Source organism: Hyperolius riggenbachi, chromosome 1, assembly GCF_040937935.1.
Source record: "Hyperolius riggenbachi isolate aHypRig1 chromosome 1, aHypRig1.pri, whole genome shotgun sequence".
Taxonomy (NCBI): domain Eukaryota; kingdom Metazoa; phylum Chordata; class Amphibia; order Anura; family Hyperoliidae; genus Hyperolius; species Hyperolius riggenbachi.
Window position 1 is genome coordinate 441,510,529 of NC_090646.1, and position 23,965 is coordinate 441,534,493.

The window sequence follows — 23,965 nt, forward strand, 5'->3', positions numbered from 1 at the left end:
AGATAGATTTCTATCAGATTCAACTTGACAGGCATCTCACAGAAATGTATCTGATGGTCGAATCTGCTGCAAATCTATAAGTGTATGGCCACTTTTAGTTTCAGCCATCCAACAAGCTGGAAAATGTAGACCTGGAGTAGCATAATGGCATAGTGGAACGCTCTCACCTTATAGCACTAGGATCACAGGTTTGAATTTTGGCCAGTACCCTATGTGGACATATAAATTAAGCATGTTCTCCCTGTGTGTGAGTTTCCTTCAAGCCATCCAGTTCCCTCCTACTTCCTAAGAACACACCAATAAACGGATTGGTCAAAAACACCCATCCTCCAGAAAATAAAAATCAGTGTTTACTATGGTAGGGATATTTCACTATGACTATGGTAAGGTATTTGATTAGGACATGACTATGTACTTGGTAAAGAGTTTTTGAAAATGTTAGCACTATCTTAATACATCATAATAATAATATGATCATAGCTTCAAAAAAAGCATATAATCTTTCAAACATTTTATTAACAGAATGCTTGAGGCTGGGAGCACACGCAATACAGTAGAATCAAATGCGTTTTGATGAAATACCCCAACTCTGTCAATGAGACGATGCAATTAGAACAATTACAATTGTTCTATGAATATTTTATTAAAGCACACTGCTTAGCACATCTACAAAAGTTGAGTCATTGAATATGAGCAATATACCCAGAGATTGTTGTAGATAGCAGCTTGGAGTCTGGTTATCTCTAAGTAACCTAATTTAAAAATTAACATTCATGACTGTGTGTGTGTGTGTGTGTGTGTGTGTGTGTGTGTGTGTGTGTGTGTGTGTGTGTGTGTGTGTGTGTGTGTGTGTGTGTGTGTGTGTGTGTGTGTGTGTGTGTGTGTGTGTGTGTGTGTGTGTGTGTGTGTGTGTGTGTGTGTGTGTGTGTGTGTGTGTGTGTGGTGGGGGGGTCTGGGCTGGCTTCTCAGCATGCATTGCAGTAGGCGTGTGCATGAGTTTACCGGGAACCTGAAACAGACTACATAGTCATGTCACTAACTGTCCCTCAGAGGGGCTCGCAATGTAACCCCTACCAAAGTCTAGGGACAGTTTTAGGGGATCCAGGGCTGCAAGACGAGAGTGCTATTCACTTTGCAGCACTGTGTCCCTGGTTTGAATCCCAGCAAAGACACTATCTGCACAGAGTTTGTATGTTCCCCCCATGTCTGTGTGTGTTTCTCTGGGCACTACAGTTTTTGCCCTAAAATTGACCATGACTATAATGTGTATGTGACAATGGAAGATTGTGAGCCCCTCTGAGGGACAGTTGGTGACATGGCTATGTAGTCTGTAAGTGTGCTGCAGATTATCTCAGTACTATATAAATACTAACTAATAATAATATTGTTAGATTATCATGTCTTCGTTTATGGACAGCTTTAGGACAAGTGTACACAAACAGTAGAAATGTGCCCATACACTGCCTGCACTGTGCTACGATCTGCACAGCCTGAACTACTTCACTTAATTCTGTTAATCAGTGCCATAATATTGAATGGCCTAAAGCAATGCAGTGGAAATGCCAGGAGAACGCCAACAATGAACCCCATGAAGCCGTAGCTGGAAGAGATGATTAGGATGTGCTGATCGTAGAGGAAGGCAGACAATGCATGGGAAATATTCAGTCACGTGTGTAAACCTCCCCCGAGACAGAGCTACAGCAATAAAGCTGGTATTCTTTAGACGGAGGTCACTAATTACAGGTGTACTTGAAGACTTTAGTGCAGCATAAAGTTATTTTTATACTTTCTAAAATCATGTCTGTGATTTTTCCATTTTTTTCTCAGTTCATTGCTGGGACTACAGAAGATTTGTGACTCAGTCATCACTTGTTCCTGTAACTGATGAACTAGAATTAACAAGTAACCTAATCACCAAAAACTTCTCCAACTACTCCTCCTGGCATTACCGCAGCAAACTGCTCCCGCAGATACACCCTGACCCGCAGCGACGTGGCAGGCTGAGTGAAGAGGCCCTGCTATCTGGTAAAAAGAAAGCACATGTGTATTAGTGGCATGTGTGGACAAAGACAAATTTATAAAAATCTCTCTAGGTACTAAAACTAACTACAATGGATCTTCAAAAAAGTTCCTAACGGCCTCTGCCTTTTTAGTATGTATAAGCCAGACCTTTGTCCAGTTCTTATTTAGATTATTCCTTCACATTTAATCATGCTATTTAACCTCCCTGCAGTTACGAATATTTCTAGATTTAGGGTCTAAAGCCGTGCGATTTTCTTTTTTTTTTTTTTTTTTTTTTTTTCTTTTTTTTTTCCCACAAGGTTTTAGACCCTAAAAACAAGAAAAAAAATACATACCACAGAGAGGTCTGCAGCAGCTCCTGCATATAACTCACTCAGGCATGGGATTACTGCTCTGAGCTGTGAATTTCTGTCCCAAGCCTGACTTGAGGTTACCGTTAAGAAAATTGAGGAACTTTTAGCGGAAAGGGGAAAAATTAAATCAATGCATTACAAAGCGAGAAGATAAAAGATAGAAGGGCCATCAAGAAATGATTGATATTTGAAATGTAATTTGTTCATATTATTGGATCCACAATGAGCCTACATGTAATCATCTTTACTACTGGCAGACATGAAAAAACAGCACCAACTGCCATTGTCTGTAACCACGCCACCTAAAAATGCGAGTCTAAAAGGTTGTTTTTTTATAGATCTACATATTCAAAGAGGCAGATACTGGTTGCTTGGCTGTTAGAAACACCCCTTATTTCCCACAATGCAACAACGTGCCCTCAGTGCAATGTCAGGATATAGGTCCTGACATCACACTGTGGGAGGGGATTCACCCATACAGACGTCCCTGATGACGGTAAAGATTTCTCAAAGGAAAGGGGTATCAGCTACTGATTATGATGACGTTCAATCTTTAGTTACAGTTCCTCTTTAAAGAGAGTCTGAAGCCATAAAAATACCTCCTTTTTACTGGCCAGTTCTATTAAGCATTAAGATCATAGCTGATACGCTGCATCCCCGCGGCAGAACGAGGTATTTATACCCCCAAATTCCCGGGGCAAAATTCTACGATTTTTCAGGTTGTGGATTTTGCTGCCCGGAGGAGGCAGAGCTTTGCACTGTAGCTCTATCTCCAGTCCAGTCAATATCCGCCAATCTCCGCCTCTCCCTGCCCCTCTCAGTGATAGAAGACTGAGAGGGGCGGGGAGAGGCGGAGATCGGCAGAGATGGACTCGAGCAGAGGCAGAGCTATTGCCCAAGCTCTGCCTTTTCCAGGAAGGATCAGCAAATTTTGTCCCGGGGATTTCAGGGGTATAAATATATCGGTCTGCTGCGGGAATGCTGCAAGTCAGATATGATCTTAATGCTTAATAGAACTGGCCAATAAAAAGAGGTAATTTTTATGGAAGTGGGCAGGTGGAGAATTTGGACATCAGAGAGGATGCAGGAGCATAGCAGCACTCCAGGTTTGGCATTTCTTTGGCGCAGGCAATCCTGGCCTGGGCATGAAGCAAGCTATTTCCTTTACCTATGTTTTTACATTTTTAATTTAAAGTGAACCTCCGGACTAAAAATCTACTCAGCAGAACTGAAAAGGCTTGGTGTTTCTTTAACATTTTCACAGCATCAGATGTAATGCTTGTGTTACTAGTGTAAGGTGTATTACGCAAGTAGCATGACACACAGTATTCTAGCAACATGCATGTTACCTAGGCAACACAATTTACACCACGCGTGTTACCTAGGCAACGCAATTTACACAACACGCGCTACGCAATTGGCGTAATTACCGGTAAAAAATGTTTTGAAAAACCACTTTATTAACCACTTCCCGACCGCCTAACGCACAGCGGCGGCCGGGAAGTGGAGCCCTTAAGGACCAGCTCACCCACAGAGGCGGCGGTCCTTTTAAGGGCATGGGCGGAGCGATCGCGTCATCCGTGACGCGATCCTTCGCCCGGGATCGATGCACGGGCTTTTTGTCTCCGCTCGCCGGCCACTTAGCAGAGCCGGCGAGCGGAGGAATCCGCATAATTAACCAATCAGGGAGTATAAGGCACTTTGTTAGGTAAACAAAGTGCCTTATACGGGCTCCTGATCAACCCCCCACCACCTCAAATCGCCCTCAGACCCCCCCCCCAATCACCGTCCAAGTGCATTGTATTTGACTGTGCTGTGATTGTATTGATTGTGCTGCGCTTGTATTCGATTGTGCTGCGATTGTATTTGATTGTCCCGTGATCTGCTTGGATTGTCCCGTGATTGTTTGATTGCCTCTGAGACCCCACTTCCCAACAACCCCCACCCCCCATCACCTTCCGAGTGCATCAGATTTGATTGTGCGGTGATTGGATTCGATTGTGCTGTAATTGTATTTGATTGTCCCGTGTTTGGCTTCGATTGCCCCGTGATTGTTTGATTGCCTGAGACCCCACTTCCCGCCACACCCAAATTGTCATTTACAGAGATATTTCTCCCACCCAGCATGGGTATGTGTAAAAATACACCCCAAAACACATTATACTACTTCTCCTGAGTACGGCAATACCACATGTGTGGCACTTTTTTGCAGCCTAACTGCGCTAAGGGGTCCAAAGTTCAATGAGTACCTTTAGGCTTTACAGGGGTGCTTACAATTTAGCACCCCCCAAAATGTCAGGACAGTAAACACACCCCACAAATGACCCCATTTTGGAAAGTAGACCCTTCAAGGTATTTAGAGAGGGGCATGGTGAGTCCGTGGCAGATTTCATTTTTTTTTTTGTCGCAAGTTAGAAGAAATAGAAACTTTTTTTTTTTTTTTTTTTTTTTTGTCACAAAGTGTCATTTTCCACTTACTTGTGACAAAAATTAATATCTTCTATGAACTCACCATGCCTCTCAGTGAATACTTTGGGATGTCTTCTTTCCAAAATGGGGTCATTTGGGGGGTATTTATACTATCCTGGAATTCTAGCCCCTCATGAAACATGACAGGGGGTCAGAAAAGTCATAGATGCTTGAAAATGGGAAAATTCACTTTTTGCACCATAGTTTGTAAACGCTATAACTTTTACCCAAACCAATAAATATACACTGAATGGGTTTTTTTAAATCAAAAACATGTTTCTCCACATTTTTCGCGCTGCATGTATACAGAAATTTTACTTTATTTGAAAAATGTCAGCACAGAAAGTTAAAAAAATCATTTTTTTTGCCAAAATTCATGTCTTTTTGATGAATATAATAAAAAGTAAAAATCGCCGGAGCAATCAAATAGCACCAAAAGAAAGCTTTATTAGTGACAAGAAAAGGAGCCAAAATTCATTTAGGTGGTAGGTTGTATGAGCGAGCAATAAACCGTGAAAGCTGCAGTGGTCTGAATGGAAAAAAAGTGGCCGGTCCTTAAGGGGTAGAAAGCCCTAGGTCCTCAAGTGGTTAATTTTTAGTACAAAACATACATATACATTTTGTGAATCAGCCCCAATGTGTTGCTCAGCAGAGAGTCACAGAACATGTTTATACCCTAATTGGGACCAAACTGTTCCCATTGCTTCTCAAAAGGTCATTTCAGATGCCCTTTAAGTAGACTGTGTGTGTAGCTTTAAACAGAATAAAACTTCATCCTTTCAGATTTTCAGGTACAGATACAGCAGCTTGTACATTTGTAGCTACATGTTGAAAACCTTTATTATACATTGTAGAACATGACTCAATTGTAATTACTGTGATTGATGGCATCCCTGGTTTACTATATTCTAATGTTAGCCGCATGTTGACAAATTGACCTGGAAGATTTTTATTAGATCATCCACATACAAGCAGTGCAGTGCTGTACAGTTTCACAAAGCAGTGACATTTTCCTGTAGATTTTATACATCTAGACAATCACTAAAAATATAAGCTGTTTTCTGCTCATGACAGCATGTTTAAGTTATCACAGTAGTGAGACCACACTGCTTTTCACTTTACACTTACTTCAGTGATCAGCTTGTAAATATTGTCCTGTGAAGTGTGAACCAATCATAGTAACCGTTAGCTTGTTTGATAAAAAGATATCCATCCATCAAGTTCAATCTTTAGAGCAGCTTAAATTGGAAAATGAAGCGAGGCTGTCATATTTGTTTCCTATTAAAAATTGCCAGTTGCCTGGCAGTCCTGTTGATCTATTTGACTGCGGTAGTGTCTGAATCACACCAGAAACAAGCATGCAGCTTATCTTGTCAGATTAGACAATAATGTCAAACGCCTGATCTGTTGCATGCTTGTTCAGGGTCCATGGCTAAAAGTATCAGAAGCAGAAGATCAGTAGGATAGCTAGGCAACTGGTATTGCTTAAAAGGAAATACAAATGGCAGCCTCCATATACCTCTCACTTTAGGTACCATTTAAGAATGGGAACTACACAAAAACTCTGTTCAGAGGGTGGAGGGGAGAGGACACGTGAGTGGTGCTTGACTATAGGAACTTCAAAGGAAGTCCCAGCAGGAACACTAGCAGTGAAGGGACAGCAATCTGTAATGCCAAATCAGTAAAGAGTAGCAAAAGACACTGGGCTGCTATGCATACATTTTCAACCAAGATGATCGGGAGCCATTATTTCATTATATCAGGTATGAGCTACACTAGTACTACACGGAGATTTTCATGCCTATTTGTACATAGAATAAAATCTGGGTTACACTGATTATTTCAATCACTTAACAGCCTTAGGGCTGGACCCCACTACAAAACGCTATCGCTAATCACAATCGCTAGCGTTTTTGTATGAGCGGTTTGTAAGCGATTTTATGAGCATTTTCAGGAGCGATTTTAAAAATCAAAAATTAAAAGAAAAGTTATCGATTTGCCAGTGGTTGTGTAGTGATTAGCGTTTTTTAATTCTGATTGGTCCTTTCAATTAACCTTAATTTTGTTACGGTGTGTAGTAATGTAAAAACGCTAGCAAAATCGCTCTGTGTAGGTTTTGACAAGCAATTATGCCAGCATTTTATATACTTTACATTGCAGAAACGCTAATGCTCAAAAATGCTGCATGTCCTGCATTTGCAATTTTGGTAATCGCAATCGCTCCAGTGGAATTTGGCCCATCCATTAACATTAGTTGAGCGTTTAGGGAAATCGCTAGCGGTCTGAATCACTCCCTAAATGCTCCCAAAATCGCTCTAGTGGGTTGCAGCTCTTAAAATGCTCACTAATGATACAATTTTGATTGGTCAGTCTTAACAAATCTATGTTGTAGAGGAGTAAACGGAGTACAGTACATATACTTTGAATGGATACTACTGTATCATTAGTGGGCATCGTTTTGGTGGTGAGGCATGTGGGGAAGCATAATATATTATAATGTATATGTATAATGCCTGCTGTAATTGTATCCTTCAGTTGTGTGGCAAATTAGTTTAGTGATGTACCGGTACTTATTATTTTTATTTTATTTTAATTATTTATTTACTGTCATTAACCGAAAAGGTTTCTAATATAAGACTTGCATCATTCCTTGCCTTAGTACAATTTGTTAATCCTATTATGTTTATATTTTTATACTAGAACTTGAGCTTGTCCAAAATGCTTTCTTCACGGACCCAAATGATCAGAGTGCCTGGTTTTACCATCGCTGGCTTCTAGGGAGAGGTAAGAAGCTTGATGCATCTGATCGCTTTTTACTGTAAGTAGTTTTGCTTGTTTTCTTATTCTCTTATAATCATTTGCTTCTTGCTGTTTGTTTTACATTTCAGGTGATCATCCACTGTCTATTCGATGTGTCCTTGTTGATGTAGAGATACCCTTTGCAACTGCTACTTTTTCTCATCCAATACTTGTAAGTTAACAGTTTGCATACAGAGCTGTTTGTTGCTCACATATACATTGACTAACTGTCCCTACATTACACTAATCCCTTTATTAGTTTTATATATAAGGTATCCCAAGATTAATTTTATATCATTCTGAGATACTGTGTATGCATTATTGTTTTGTAAAGGAGTAAGGCAGGGAACACACTTGTCTTTCAATTTTCTGCACAACATGTGTGTTTGTAGGCAGAAAAGTGCACACATTTTTTTTCACAGCAGTTAATGTAATTGCTAAAGAAAACAGGTGTTCTCAAATGTTGCTGGCCACCTCTTTAGTGATGTGTACAGGTGTTCTCAAACGTCACTGGCCACCTCTTTAGTGATTGGTACAGGTGTTCTCAAATGTCACTGGCCACCTCTTTAGTGATGGGTACAGGTGTCCTCAAAAGTCACTGGCCACCTCTTTAGTGATGGGTACAGGTGTTGTCAAATGTCGCTGGCCACCTCTTTAGTGATCAGTACAGGTGTTCTCAAATGTCGCTGGCCACCTCTTTACAGGTACAGGTGTTTTCACCGCTAATAATCAAATGCCAGCTAGAAAGTCAGCATACCACTGCATAGATGGAAAGCTTTACATTTAAATTGTACCTGTAGCAAGAAAATTTGCTCCAAGAGGGTACCTGTTCAGATTGAAGCTTCCTCTGTCCCCCTCCACCTTGCAGTTGCAGTGCTGGGTCCCCCCAAGGCCATCGACAAAAGCTTGCTGCATCGTGCTTGGGATGAGCTTCAGCTTTTCTTAAATTCCAACATGCAAAGCTAAGAATCCCAGTTCTTACACAGAGAAATGAATGTTTCAATGAACCACAGTAAATGAATGCCATACTCAAATAGTGGCAATCCTTCTTACCCTGTCTATGAAATTTATCTGCCATTTGAGTGTGCTAAGGGTTAAATGGAAGGGTTTTTTGTTTTGTTTTTTTAATGTGTCTGAATTTTCTCTGAGTTGTGGGCCAACAATTCATGCACTGTCCAGACTCGCATATATGGACTTTGTATACCTAGCGTTTAGAGCATATAGAAGCAGTAATAGCGCAACCTCGGATGAGTTGTTATCCTCATGTTCCTCCTTTGCTGAACTGTAGCAAAGGGTAACACAGAAAATCTGCCCTTTTCTGTGTGATAAAAGTATCAGGGCTATGGAATTAAGGAGTCTGTTTTGGATTATTTTTGCACCATTTATTTCCACAGCCCTGTCAGGGCTGTGGAGTAGGACAAATTTTTGGGTACCCAGATGTGGAGTCGGTGGATTCATAAACAGAATCAGAATTTATTTCGCCAAGTACAACGGTGGATTGTACCCAGAATTTGTTTTGGCGCATACAGGGTCATTGATGAAAAACAAGAAAATAGCACGGTTAAGCATGGTACATACGTAGACGTGGGACAGGCATACATAGGACAACATTACAATTTGTGCGTACATTTAAGCAGAGCGTCGTATACAGTTAAGCATGGTACATACGTATAAACAATAAAAGCAAAAACAGAGCATTACAGCATACACGTACAATTCACGTAATACAAACATAGCAAGACATACACTGATAGCAGGAACAGAAAAGAGTGGGGCTGGAGGAACAGCCTGAGAGCTGATATGAGCGCTGCCATTTTCGGCACTGGACGCTACACAGCGACACGCTCCCAACTAGACAGGTGCTACCGATTGTCCACGAAAAGTAGAGAGGAAGCTATGGGGGATCATGATGGAGGCGGACAGCAGGGATCACTTGAGCCAGGTTGCTCGAGGAGAAGCGCTCCTAGTTGGGTGATGAGGGTGCAGACACAGTGGGGGCCCTGTGGTGCCAGGGGACACCTTTGCTGGGCAGCAGTAGTGGACGTGGGGCCTGGGGCAACCCGGGCTGGGCAGCAGTGGTGGACATGAGGCCGGGGGGCACCTCGGCTGGGCAGCATTGGTGGACATAGGGCCGGGGGGGCACCCTGGCTGGGCAGCAGTGGTGGGGCCTGGGGCCACCCGGGCTGGGCAGCAGTGGTGGACATGAGGCCGGGGGGCACCTCGGCTGGGCAGCAGTGGTGGACAGGCCAGGGGCAGCATACCTTCTCTGTGGCTGCGATGGAGCAGTAACAGGCCCTCCATTTACGTAGTGGCAGCGTGGTCGGTCCCATGGTGACTGGAGGAGCAGCTGCAGTCAGGCCTCCTCTGCACGTGGAGGGTGTCCCATGTGCCCTTGCTGGTCCCTAGGCCTCTGGGCGACCCGTGGTGGAGGGGGTCCGGAAACCCCCAGCAATCCAAGGCTGCAGACGTCGGGTCACCCGCCCGGTGATGGGGAGGTCTCTGGGGGAGGTCTCCGGCGACGGCTGGTGGAGGCGGCGGGAGCACGTGGCGGCTTCTTCCCAGGCGGCAGCCCTCGACATTCAAAAGCGGCCGAGGGCAGTGTGGAGCCCTCTCCGTGTGGTCCCCGGCAAGAGAGGCGGAACATATGCAGCGTGAAGGCGGCACTGCGTGCGGCATCCCCGGGCTCCAGAGCGGCGTCCCGGCTCCCCTGGCAGCAGTGATTCCCCGGACAAGCGATCCTCACCCCGCAGCATGCTACCTCCCGATCCTCCAGCAGCCCGCGAGGCACCTTTGTGGCCCCTGCATCATCCCCAGGTGGGTGGAGGTGGTCGGGATGTCGCCAGAGAGGGGAGTTAGGGGAAGGGGAGAAAAAAAGACCGGAGCCCTGTGGCCGTGGCGTCCTCACCCGGAGCCATCTTAAATCTATGGCCACGTAAACGTAGGAGTCGGAGGATTTTTGCCCCAAATAGAATAGAGAGCGCATTTGCAGCATGGCTGCTCTTACAGTTTGGGCAGGCTGTATACTTTTTACAGTTAGAGATATAAAGCATTAATTTTATATTACATGCTGGAAGATTGTTGTTTTAATATAATATGGCATAGGTCAGGCGCATGTCTAGTATGGCTTATTTCAGTGATAAAATTTTTTTTTTTTTTTTCTATGGTTTAGGTCGGGAGCGATTTAATGCTGTTTGTCGATGAGAAACCTCTGAGGGTCACCTGGAAAACTCCTGAAGGAAAAGAGAAGCCAAGTTTAGTTTGGGTACTAAAATCTTTATCTTGAGTAGTGTTTGTCACTTGTGCATCTCTTGTTTGCCCAGCTGCTGTAAGTCTAGTAGTTGTGAAATGTCACAGATATAAAAAAAAAATGTTTGTCTTCTTAAAACACAAGGTATTTGCAATTATTCAGATTGGAGTGAGCATATGATGTCTCCCACGATGCATTGCTGCTGAATATGCAAATAATCCTTAGTTGTCCCTGTAAGCTAACCACACCTTAGTAAGAGGGCTTTTCGATCCTCTGTAGCCCCTTACACACTCCAATGAGTTCTGGTTCACCATGAGCTTGCTGGGTAGTCTGGTTCCTTTATTCCAGCTGGCCCTGCACACCTTTACACTAAAGCGTGATCTGCCTAATCTGGCAAAATTAAAAGAAAACCATTTTCTTGATCATGCATGAAATTTCATTTGCCCCATACAGCCCATGTTAATCCTTGAGCTTGTTCAGCTGCAGCTATTCGGAGTATGTGTGAGAGGGTACATAAAGCTATGTATTGAGGAGGCACAAGGCAGAAGGATTACTATTAATATTACCTGGGTAATTGTAAAATGTCTATGCAGAGTTCCGTTCCTCTGCAGAGTAGTCACAAAGTATGGATTTAGGGCTGAGTAATTGGCTGAACCAGTCTCTGCATCTCCAACAGGTCTGTGATATCCCCAAAGAACGTTTGAGTGGCAACTGTCAGCATACCTTCAAGGTTGTCTGGAAATATGGTGAAGCCCAGAAGGAGTGTGCCTCATATCCAGGTGATAAAGGAAATGCGCAAAACAATGCAGGATCTCTGAATGCATTCTTCATTAGAGTTAGAAAATGCTGTTTTCCTTTCATGTAGGAAGACGGGTCACGTGGTTCCGAGACTCTGCTACAGAAGATAATATTTTCAGGTAATCTATGTGTGTGTGCTTCCACTCTTTACCTCCCTGTGTTGTGACCTTGGTTGTTTCTTCGTTTTACTCTGATTAGAGGTTATGTTTAGTAGTGTCAAAACAAACAATACTTATATGTGGAACAGTGTGTGGACTGCAGTAATTGAGTATAGATTGGCTAATAAATTGTGAAGCAGTATTGCATCTGATGAATATTATATGTGTGTGAAGTTACTGGTCACCCTGGACTGTAATAGAAAATGCTGTTGATATTCTTCAACGCCAATTATCATTGGGTTATAAACAGCTGAGTGGTATGCACCCCGTACCTTTAAAAATGAAAAGTAATATAATAAGAAAGGGAGAGATGTATACGGAAACTCACAATTCTATCCACAGTCCTAATTACTGCTAATGAGAAAGGATTAGGCTGACTGGAGACAGCATATTATATACCCAACTGCTCTCTGATGAGCATTTATAGCCCACCACACACAGCAAATCATCTGTTATATCATATCTTTATACTGAGGCATCCTTGCCTTGGTTTATTTTTGTTAGTAATAAATGTAATATTTAACATTTATGAATCGTAAGTGAGCAATATGCCATTGGAGAAAAAGGTGGTTTCTCAGCAACAGCAATTCAAACAGTAGTAACAAACTGACAGTTATTCTTCTTTGTCCCACTTTATCTGTATGGTCTGAGCCATGCTGATGCGCTTTTAGTCCTACGGGAAAAAAGCGCTTTACAAATGTTATTTGTTGTTGTTTTATGTATACAAAACAGTGATTGCTGGTGTAACATAGAAGTATGGAAACTAATTGTGCTCATCTCCTGTTTGTACTACGCTAAGTTGCCTAGATATTTTTGGAGATATTAATGAAACTCACACAAGTGGAAGGTTTTGGGTCTGAGAATGCTGTGTTTTAATAATGACTGCAATCCCAAATTCAAAAAGGCAGTGTAGTGACATACAGTAGAATGCAGTAAACTATTCAGTTTCTCTCCAGTCAGGACATAGTTGGACTCCATAGCATAACCCCCACTGATAAGAAATTACAGCTGTAAAATTATTTTCTGGACAAGAACAGCTTCTGAGTGCAGAGGATGGATAATAAAGGTCCATTTTTCATACATTTTAGCTTTGGAACACTTGAGACTGTGTCATTAAGCAGAGACAATGAAACATTAAAGTGTACCTGTAGGGGAAAAAAGTGTCTCAAGTGGGTACTCCCCTCCATAGAGGGAACCCTCTGAATAATCCAGAGGCTTTCTCCTTCCTCCTTCACCTAGCCCATTTCAGCACTGAAGTCTCCTGAAAACTGTCGACAAGCCCATGGCTCCAGCTTTTTCTGCTGAAGCCCGAGTGGGTCTGTGCTATTGCGATTGTGCGAGCTGCCTGTGCAGTAGTATGGGCCCAATCGGGCTCAGCTTTTTCTACCAAAGCCCAAGTAGGTCAGTGCTACTGTGTAGGCACCGTATGCCTTTGCTTGTTATCGTATGGGAGCATGCTCTTGGGCTTCCGGAGGACACATCACTAGAATGGTGAGGTGAAGGCAAATGAGGGACCCTCTGGAGTAAGCGCAGTACACCTGCGCTTGTTCTCATATGGGAGCACTCCCTTGAGCTTCGGAAGGAAACATCGCTGGAATGGTGAGATGGGGGAGCCTCTGGAGTACCTCTCTTTTCCATTTGCAAACCATATAGGTTTGCTTTAAACCTACTTTTTAAGTAGGAGGAAAAAATACAATTGCTGTTCTCATCAGTTTATTTTCTCCTCGGGGTCATTTTAAGTACAGTGCATAAAGCGCTCCATGGAATGGGTTTCCATGGCTGAGCAGCTGCTTCCAAGGCCTACATCGCCAAGTTCAATACAATGCAGATACAGTTGTATAAAACACGCTGCCACTGAACCTCTAGAGCAGTGAAGACGTGTTCTTTGTCTGGCAATCTGATTGATAAGTCTGAGTTTGGCAGCTGCAAGGAGAACAGTACTTGTCTGACTTTAATGTGCCAAATGTAAATTTGGAGGGGACTTGTATCTTGTGGGGATTTTCTGGGGTTTGGGCTTGGTCACTTAGGGATGGTTTCCACTACTAAGGCTACTTTCCCACCAAGACGTTGCGTTAAAGGGGACGTTATGGTCGCATAACGTGCCCCTAACGCAACGTATGGTGGTGTTGAAGTTGGACGTCAGATTGAGCAGCGTTATGCAGCTCTCAAAGCAGCCGATCCAGGTTAGTGATAGGAAGTCCTTTTTTAAGGATTCGGATCATTTGAATCGGATCATTGAAAAGATCCGGATCTTTGAACCAAATCATTTGAATAATTTTACTAGGGAAGCAGACTGGGTGAAATGACTAGCAGGACAGGACGTTCCCTGCACTGTACATTCTGTATGTTCCTGTTCTTCCAGACAGACATCCACTGTGAACCGAATCTTTCATTGTGATGATCCGGATGATTTGACTCACAAAAAAGATCCGGATCAAATGAACGATTCGTTCATGATCCGGACAACACTAGAGTCCCACCAGGAGTCACCACAGTGCAGTGAATATTAATTAGCCATGTGGCTGGCCATGGAGGAGGAGGGGAGACCTCCTCCTCCAACATTACTGAGCATGTGCAAACAGTCTAACGTGGCTTAGCCCAGTATAACGTACAGCATGCAGCACTTTGTTTAAACGTGCTGCGTTACTATGTAACGCAACGTGTGCACTGTGAACAGCACATTGATTTTACAGTGCTGTGAGTTAGGCTGCGTTACTGGCTGCTGTAACGTGGGACTTTAACGTCCCACTGTGAAACCAGCCTAAATGCAATCCCAAGTGCTAAGCAAGCAATTGCGTAAAGCAAGATCCATAAAGGCATGGATGAGGGTTTGATGTAGAGGAATTTGACTGGCCTACACAGAGCCGTGACCTCAACCTAATAGAACATCTCTGGGATTAATAAAACCTGAAATTGCCTTCTTGTCCAACATCAGTGCCTGACTTGGAAAAACCTTCCCAGAAGAGTTAAAGCTATTCTAGATGCAAATGGTGGGCCAACTCCATATTAAAACCTATGGATTAAGAATAGGATGTCATTACAGTTCTTATGTTTGTTAAAGGATACCACAACTGAAATGTGACATAATGAGATAAACATGTGTATGTACAGTGCCTAGCACACAGATAACTATGCTGTGTTCCTTTTTTTCTTTCTCTGCCTGAAAGAGTTAAATATCAGGTATGTAAGTGGCTGACTCAGTCCTGACTCAGACAGGAAGTGACTCCAGTGTGACCCTCACTGATAAGAAATTCCAACTATAAAACACTTTCCTAGCAGAAAATGGCTTCTGAGAGCAAGAAAGAGGTAAAAAAAGGGGAATTTCTTTTCAGTGAGGGTCACACTGTAGTCACTTCCTGTCTGAGTCAGGACTAAGTCAGCCACTTACATACCTGATATTTAACTCTTTCAGGCAGAGAAAGAAAAAAAGGAACACAGCATAGTTATCTGTGTGCTAGGCACTGTACATACACATGTCTATCTCATTATGTCACATTTCAGTTGTGGTATCCTTTAAGGTAAGGGTCCCAATACTTTTTGTACTTTTTGCAGTATAGTCTAAGTTCCTGTGAAATAGAAAGTGATTATGGGATTATTTTTTCCTCATTAACTGCAGTGCTTGAAATGTCACTTTGTAGCTGGTGAGACCTGCTAGCAATAGTAATAGACAATACAGACATGGACATTCATAAATGTGTTAGGGGGTCTAATAAAACTGCTTTCACATTTTGCAAGTTGCTTTCAATTATGGCTGAAATTGACTTTGTGATTTGGATTTTTGTTTCTGTCCACAAATCCTGATTGGTTCACCATTTTCTTTACTTTCTTTAGCTTGGAGCTGTCAGAAGGCAAGAGCAGTGTCCTGCAGCACGAGCTACAGTCCTGCAAGGAGCTCCAGGAACTGGAACCTGAGAATAAGTGTAAGGTTATTAATGTATACTATATTCATTTCTTTTTTTTCTCAGTTCCCCTGATGGTATCTTATTTACTGAGAATATCTTGTAGCTTGACTCTGTAGCAGATGGTTTTGCCAGTATTAGACTTGACGCCCTTATATGCACATGGTGTGAGGAATCCCAGGTCAATTATTTATCTAAATATTTGTGTATAGAAGGAAAAAAGTCCCAACACCTGAGCATTGAGACTGCAAAGAGTTTAGACATTGTGCTGGATCAGGGTGCACCAAGGCCAAACATCAGAAGAGAATGGATCCGCACAAATGACTGTCGTATCAAAATATTTGATTAATAGACATATCCATTTTAAAAGGTCAAACCAGACACACTGCAGCTTGTAACAGCTGACATGTTTCAGACCTTACTCATAGCTACCTGTGATCAGTTGTATTGTGTAAACTGTAAAGAATTACAGTAGTCTACAGCTGTAGTGCTTGAAACACAAAAAAGGATTGTTGATATTTATGCTCATTCACAAATACTGTGCACTTTAAAGTATCTACATTCAGTTGACTGAACAGACCATACAGATCTTCCACAAGTTAACAACAACTAGAGGAATCAGAATTAAATCGGGTGCCTCTATTACCGTATGTTTTCTATTATTGTGAAATTATGCCGTACTGTAGACTTCCTTCAAACAATATCTTATAGTAGTACAGATTGATGGCCAGCAGATGTCACTGTCAACTTCTTTGTAGTACATAGTATACATATGTATAACTTACTATATGAAGTAGTATTTTAAATATTTAAAGCATATTCCCAGGATTTAGGAAATAAAATGAGATTTAAAACAGTATTGTGAATACATCATTAAATATTTTTGTTTTCCTCTTCTACAGTGCTTCTATTCTTTTTGTTAAATTCCAAATTGCCTGTAATCCGAATAGCAGATAGCTTATTGCTTGTGTGAAGCTTCTCCTGACCACTAAAAGAGCTGGAGACCCAATCTCTGCTTGCTAGGCGTGTCAGCTCATCCAGTGCATTTTATTTACTCCGTTTATATCATATGTTGAAATGCTTAAATGCTTCTTGTGTGCATCAGTTATAGTGACTAGACTGTGTGTAATATTGTACACAACAGTCCCAACACAGAGGTCTTGCATATATATGCTGGCCTCCTAGTACAGGCATCTCCAAAGTCCGTCCCAGCGGCCAAATGCAGCCCACCAAGCCTTTGCTATTAGCCCTTGAGGCTCTTTACAGTCATTAATTCCATGCAGTGCCCCATGCAGTGGCCACCTTGTATCGCCATTCTGCCTCCCCTTTTGCCTGCCTGTAGGTTATCAGCCACCACTATAGCAGTAGCAGCCACTACGGCTACCGATTAGTAGCTAACATCATATATGTGAATTTCTTTGCTCTAAAGTGTCTTTATATATGTATTAGGAGTGGGACTTGCGTCTGTTTTGTAAATTGTCCATGCTCTGTCTACCTTAATAAGTTGCACACATCGCCGACAGCAACCAGTCATATTGTTTAAGCATTTACAAATTGTACTTGCAAGCAGGATCAATCATCATACTCATAAATACTCAGAATGTCAATTGCAGCGGGCTGACTTCTTGCCCTTGTGTAGACCCATGACAGGTTCAAAACACTAATTGGAAAGTTTACAGGCCACAAAAAGGAAAACAGCAGGCTGGCATGCTTTATGGCTCATTTACACATGCAACTTAAAAAGCATATTTTTTCCATGCTTGCTTTAAAGGAGAGACTGATATGGAGACCAAATTTGCTCAGTTATTCTAAAAGTGCTGTTCAACTGGCTGTCACACTGATTTGCTGGCTATAATACGTTCTGACACATAGGGGCAGATTTATTAACGCTACCGCACTAAAGCAGCGCGGGTTAATACTAGCTTCGCAAGCTACGCATGGCCCTGGCAGCATAACGTGCGCTGTTCACTTCCTCATGATCCCCAAAGTGCCATATTATGAGCGTGCACCGCGCTACAAGCTCATTGTGCGGCACTTAATGGATTGCGCATAAGTGAACAGCGCACGCTATGCTGCCAGGACTGCACGTAGCAAGCTGCTTGCTTGTTACGATTTTATGGAAAAATTAAGATTTAATACATAAATATGTCCCCCCAGTGAAAACAAAAGTACATTGTTACCTTGGGGTGCATTTATACAATATATATCTGTTGCAGTGCAAAATAATTCTGCACGTCTACACACTGCCCATACAACTCTATGAGGCTGTTCACTTCTCTGTGTTGGACCGGATCACATTAGTCTAACTTGCTGCATGCAGGTTTTGAATTAACATGTACCCTATGTTATAACGCACGCAATGTCCATTGTAGTTCACACACATTATAACGCTTGTGTTATGCATCATGCATATGACTTGATTCACCAAACCGTAATAACTCGTATCACGGGCGCGCTAGTATTTTTTTGCGCGTTTTCGCTCACGCTATTGCAAATTTTCGCATACAATCGCGAATATTTGCGTGTGAAAATTTGCGATTGCAGGCGAAAATGCTAGCGCAACCGTGATATGAGTTATCACGGTTTAGTGAATCAAGCCCATAGTGTGAATCTACACTTAGAAATCAGTCACTGATGATACTAGTTATTGACAATGATAATATTTCAGATTTTAACAGTGTTGCAAAAACAAGTACAGCCATGACTGTCATGTAGTGAGATAGGACTGCTGAACTGTTCTACTTTTTTTAAGTTTTGCAATACTGTAATCTATTAATAATGTATTTTCCCATAAGTATTCTGGGTGCAGTCTTCTTAATAACAATTTTGTTTCTCGGTACCTTGACAAACTGGTTTCTATGATCTGTTTACTTTTGGTTCTAAGGGATCCTGAAATAACACTGATTTGTCTGCATAAATAACTTAGAGCTCTTGGTCTGTACCTTAGTCCTGTGTGCTATACATGGCAATGAGAATATAAGTGCTTATTCATTATTCTATGTAGATACTTCTATTTTCTGTTTAACCAGCAGATATAGAATTAGTAAACAGCCTCGTTTCTAGAGCCGGGGCTCCGCCCGGGGCGCTGTGAGAGAGGGGGCGCAGTGTCGGAGGGGGATGCCGCGGCTTCACTGGGACTCAGCCATGGGGAGGGGAACCAAGGCTTCTCCCTCCATCTCCCTGGGGCCCCCCTACATGCTCCCCCCTCTTGGCAGAGTAAACGCAGTGGAAGACCAAAGGAACAGCTCATCTCCCTCCCTGCTCCAAGCGCTGATCACTTGCTGCTGTTCGCCTCTGTCTGCATAGCAACTTATACGCTCTCTACTTTCTACTGATTAGCAGGAAGTAGAGCAGTGGCACCAATACCTAGCTAAGCTATACTGGCTGCACCTATACCTAGCTAACCTATAGCTAGCTATCTATACAGGGGGCAACTATAGCTGGCTACCTATACTGGGGGAACATATAGCTAGCTACCTATACAATTTTACACCCTCGCCCTGTGTGTAAATTAGCCTAGAAACTGCCCTGTTAGTAAATTCACCAGTTAATTTTGCCCTCCCTAGTTCAGTAATACAAGTATTCCTGGTTCAGCTTTGTAAATAGATTAGGACATTTTCATAGCAGGATCCTGTGGATATCTAATTTTATGGACATGGTATTAAATATAGTTGGCTTAAAATCTGAGATTCATATAAGGCTTACATTTTTAACTGCCGAGCCTTGGGTTCTATTTGAAGGTGGATAAATGTCTGATTAGTTCCAAATGACCTGTATGGAAGTACTGTATATTAGATTTTCTGACCATAATGTTTCACAGCACTACATAGAACTACCATCAGATTACACAATAGGAAATTGCCGTCAGATTACACTACAAGAATATTGCCATCAGATTACACTACAGGAAAATAGCTGCACATTTAACAACTGGTTTACCTGTGATTGTAGACTTTGCACATACAGTGTGTTTGTCTGGCACTGCTGTGATAAATGAATGGGATTCAATGACTTCCTTTATATGTGTTACTGAATTTGTTGGCATTGCATATTACAGCGTAGAAAAAGTTTTGATTCTTGGTGGTTATCCATAACCTCCAAGTCTCTGTGAATGGGAGTGACCAAGAGCCCAATGGTGCACTACCGTTAGACATAGGCCTCGATTCATAAACAGCAGTGCGATAAAAAAAATCTAGTCGTGAAAATACCACACTCGGTATTTTCCCGGTCTGTGTGCTAATTCATAAAGATTTCCCCAGCTGCCCTTGGAGGTCGGTAAATTACCGCAGCCCATTGAGCGGTAGAGTAGAGCAGTATCTCCATTTTCTCTTTGCCCTGCAGAAATGACTCACACAGACGGCTCTCTGGCTCTCTCCACTGATGACTCAGACAGATGAGTCACACAGTCTTTCTCTGCCTGCTCAAATGATTCACACAGAGGGCTCTCTGGCTCTCTCCACTGATGACTCAAACAGACTTAGGCTCTCTGCACTTTTGCATTCATCAGAGCTGTCGGTAACTTGTTATCGCCTCACTAGAGGTGTCGGTAACTACCGCCAGACTTACCGCTTGTTAAAGGCTTTATGAATTGACATTTGCTGACAATTTACTGACATGTATTGTCGGTATCTACAGCCAAGTCGGTAATTTATCTCCCTGGTCGGTAATGTCAGCTTTTCATGCGGTAACAGCCTTTATGAATTGACATTTTTGCTAAGTGGTCGGTAAAGTCTGCTGTTTTCAGCATTACCGCATGAGGTAATGCTTTATGAATCGAGGCCAAAGGGATGTAATCACGCCTGTATAAGTGTTATACTCACAAGGGTGGGTTGCAAAACTTGCAACCACCATCTGAGCCTGCGGTAATACATCAGTCCCTACTCTGTGTCCCAGGTCTGTTGGTGTAGATGCTGGTTGGTCGCTCTCCTGGGTTAGTTGTGAGGATTAAAGTTCTTCGAGACTAAAAAACCCCTATGGGGTATGGACTATACTAAAAAAAACACTGGTGGAGGTGCCCTTAATTATATGACACTACTAGATGTCGTACAAATGAGAAGCATAAGTTCTTTTCTTTTTAAGGACAAACCTTTATTTAATGGAAAAATTGTTTATTCATGCACAGTTGACAACTCTTTTCATGGGTCTTGGCCCGCTTTTTCAGGTCAATACAAGTGCCTGTAGAACTTTTGGTCACTTGTATGGGCCTGGGGAAGTGGGCCAAGACCCATGAAATGTGTTGTCTACCGTACGTCTAGTAATATATCATCAAGGGCGCTTCCACAAGTGTTTTTTAGCATATTACAGTGTGGCTATTCTGTGCTTGTTTCTATCTGTATAGTTAGGCCCGGTTCACATTAGCGTTCGCTATCCGGATTTTCCGGATCTGATCCGGACCGCATACTGTACAAACGGAATGTACGTTCCGCATAGCAATGTAAAGTCTATGTGGACGTTCACACGCGTCCGTTCCGTACGTACCGGAGCCGGATCGGATCCGAACTCTTTTCCAACATGCGCTATTTTTTGGGTCCGGATCTACGGCCCACGCACCCGGACCGGAGCCGGACCTGAGCCTGACAGCACCATCCGGAACACAGAAACCAATGGGGAACGGAAGGCACAGAACACACTGCCTACAAAAACCTGACGTTCTACCCCACTTCCTATGCGTATCCAAGCGGCCATTTCGGATGGGGACACATGGGCCAAGCATGTCTGGAGTGGAGCAGCAGTGACAGACGTGCTGGAGCTGTTAGGCAAAATGTCGGAGGTGGAGGTGAGGCCTACAGCGGAGGAACCTGATTCTACAGGTGCACCAGGTGCACCTTCTGCTGACCCCAACATTTTTTCTTAAAATTTCGCTATTTTTTGCCCACGGATCCGGATGGCAGCCTGATGCAAACGGACCGGATCCGGATCAGATCCGGATCGGAACTGTACGGTTCCGATCCGGATCAGGTCCTGATCCAATCAGGATCCGGTCCGTTTGCATGGCAAAACGCAAGTGTGAACGGGGCCTTAACGTGTGCAGAACTGCTTTTCTGTACAGTTCGCTACTGGAATAAAAAAACAGTGTTGTATGACTAGTTCTGCTATATTATTTTACTAAGAATTCACAAATAGTACATTTTTAATATATACTGCATATACTGATATAAACTACACACACGCAGTCCAGATGCTCACTTTAATGGTGTCAGAGGGACCAGCATCTGACCCAAATATAAACGAAATGTACAATGCAATATTTCAGACCCCCCCAAAAAATCCAGTTTATATTTGAATAAATGCAGTTTGTAGCTTTATGCTTAAAGTGTACCCGAGCCGAAGCTCAGGTACAAAATAAGATACTTGCCTAAAGAGAGGGAAGCCTCAGGATCCTATTGAGTCTTCACTACCTGCTCTGATGTTCCCCGTCATTGAGCTTGGCTCCCAGAAGATTAGCGGCAATGCCGCTAACCACACTACCATTCGCCCTACCCCTCAAGCCCGCTGTCTGGGTGTCACCCTGGACTCCGCACTCTCCTTCACTCCCCACATCCAAAACCTCACAAAGTCCTGCAACTTCCACCTTCGTAACATCTGTAAGATTCGCCCTTTCATGACCCCTGCACCACCAAACTCCTCATCCATGCCCTCATAATTTCCCGCCTTGACTACTGCAATGCCCTGCTGTCTGGTCTCCCTATGACCCGAACAGCCCCACTGCAGTCCATCATGAATGCGGCAGCCAGAATTATTCACTTCTCCCATTGCTCCACCACGGCGGATCCCCTCCTTGAATCCCTCCACTGGCTTCCTATCCAGTCCAGAATCAGAGTCAAGATACTGTGTCTGACCTACAAATCTGTCCACTAAACCTGTCCAACCTACATTTCCGATCTTACTCAGAGGTACACACCTAGTCGCTCACTCCGCCTAACCACCCCCTGCATCACCCAGTCCCATGCACGCCTCCAGGACTTCTCAAGAGCTGCTCCAACACTATGGAACTCCCTACCTCCACCCATTAGGGCAGCCCCCTCCTTCAACATCTTCAAGAAGGCCCTCAACTCACCTTTTCTTTCTGGCCTACTACGACTCACAAGTGCTCTAAACCCACAGCTTAACTCTGGTCCACTACCTTTCGTGTCCTTACCTCTCCCTCTAGATTGTAAGCCTTCGGGCAGGGTCCTCCTCCTTTTGTGTCCAACCTGATCATGCACCTCCATTACTGTGCACCCATGCTATGCATCTGAGTGAACCTAACTTGCCTAATCTCCATGCTCCATCCAGTGACTGACTAAGCATTACCTTGTACTCATACTGTGCTGCATGATCTGGTTTTCTTGTATTCATGTATTGTCATTTTGCTGTATGTCACCCCTAAATATTGTCTGTAACCTAAACTAATGTCCAGCGCTGCATAATATGTTTGCGCTTTATAAATACAATAAATAATAATAATCATATCGGGGCCGTGCAGCTCTTCTTCTTTAAGCGTGGCCTCGCAATAACCGGCCTGCCCACTCATGCAGAGGAAGCTGGAGCCCTGGGCTCCAGCGTGCTGTGAATGAGCGGGTGGGCTTGTGTGTCTACTGCACGGCCACGCTTCAGGAAGAAGAGTTGCACTGCCGTGATGTGAAGGGCCGCGCTCTGCAACGGGGAGGCTTAAGAGCAGGGAGGAAGCCTCAATAGGATCCTGAGGCTTCCCTCTCTTAAAATGGACCCAAATTAAAAATACACGATTTCAGAAATAAAATCTATTTTCTAAATTATAATAAATAACAGCCTTTTTTCAGCTGCATGATGGCAAATATAAACTATTTTACACTTAATGGAGGAACCCCTCCCTTCTTTTCATATTGCCGGGACAGAATCCAGCAAACTGGTGGAGTAGGTGGTGTCTGGCAAAGGAGGAATTGCTAATGGCTGCCACCTGTATATCCCTAGTTATGAAAAGAGAAGGGTGAAGGGCATGCACTGAAATGCTCATAGGCTTGAAGGAGTGTTTATTTATGTGTCAGAGTGGTGCAACTAAATATTTTGAATTAAAAAAATGTTTGGTTTGGGTCCGCTTTAAGGTAGCTATCTGGTTTTGCTCGCGAGCTTCGGCTCGCGATCATTTTAATGGAGAAGTATGGCTAGGACTTTTTTTTTAAATATTACCTGCTTGATGTAAATGTTATGTACATTGGGTAATTAGAGGCTCAGTTATGTTTTACTACTCAAATTTAGACA

At 43.0% G+C, this 23,965-nt stretch overlaps 1 protein-coding gene across 1 annotated transcript in view; it reads left to right on the top strand.

Annotated features, from left to right (window-relative positions):
• RABGGTA (Rab geranylgeranyltransferase subunit alpha) overlaps window positions 1-23,965 on the top strand; it is a 62,405-nt gene that overhangs the window by 20,523 nt on the left and 17,917 nt on the right. The window contains exons 6-12 of the mRNA XM_068271454.1: window positions 1,828-2,025; window positions 7,545-7,628; window positions 7,733-7,815; window positions 10,813-10,905; window positions 11,567-11,669; window positions 11,756-11,807; window positions 15,678-15,766. Of these exons, the coding sequence (XP_068127555.1) occupies window positions 1,828-2,025; window positions 7,545-7,628; window positions 7,733-7,815; window positions 10,813-10,905; window positions 11,567-11,669; window positions 11,756-11,807; window positions 15,678-15,766 (702 nt within the window). The remainder of the gene's footprint in view (window positions 1-1,827; window positions 2,026-7,544; window positions 7,629-7,732; window positions 7,816-10,812; window positions 10,906-11,566; window positions 11,670-11,755; window positions 11,808-15,677; window positions 15,767-23,965) is intronic.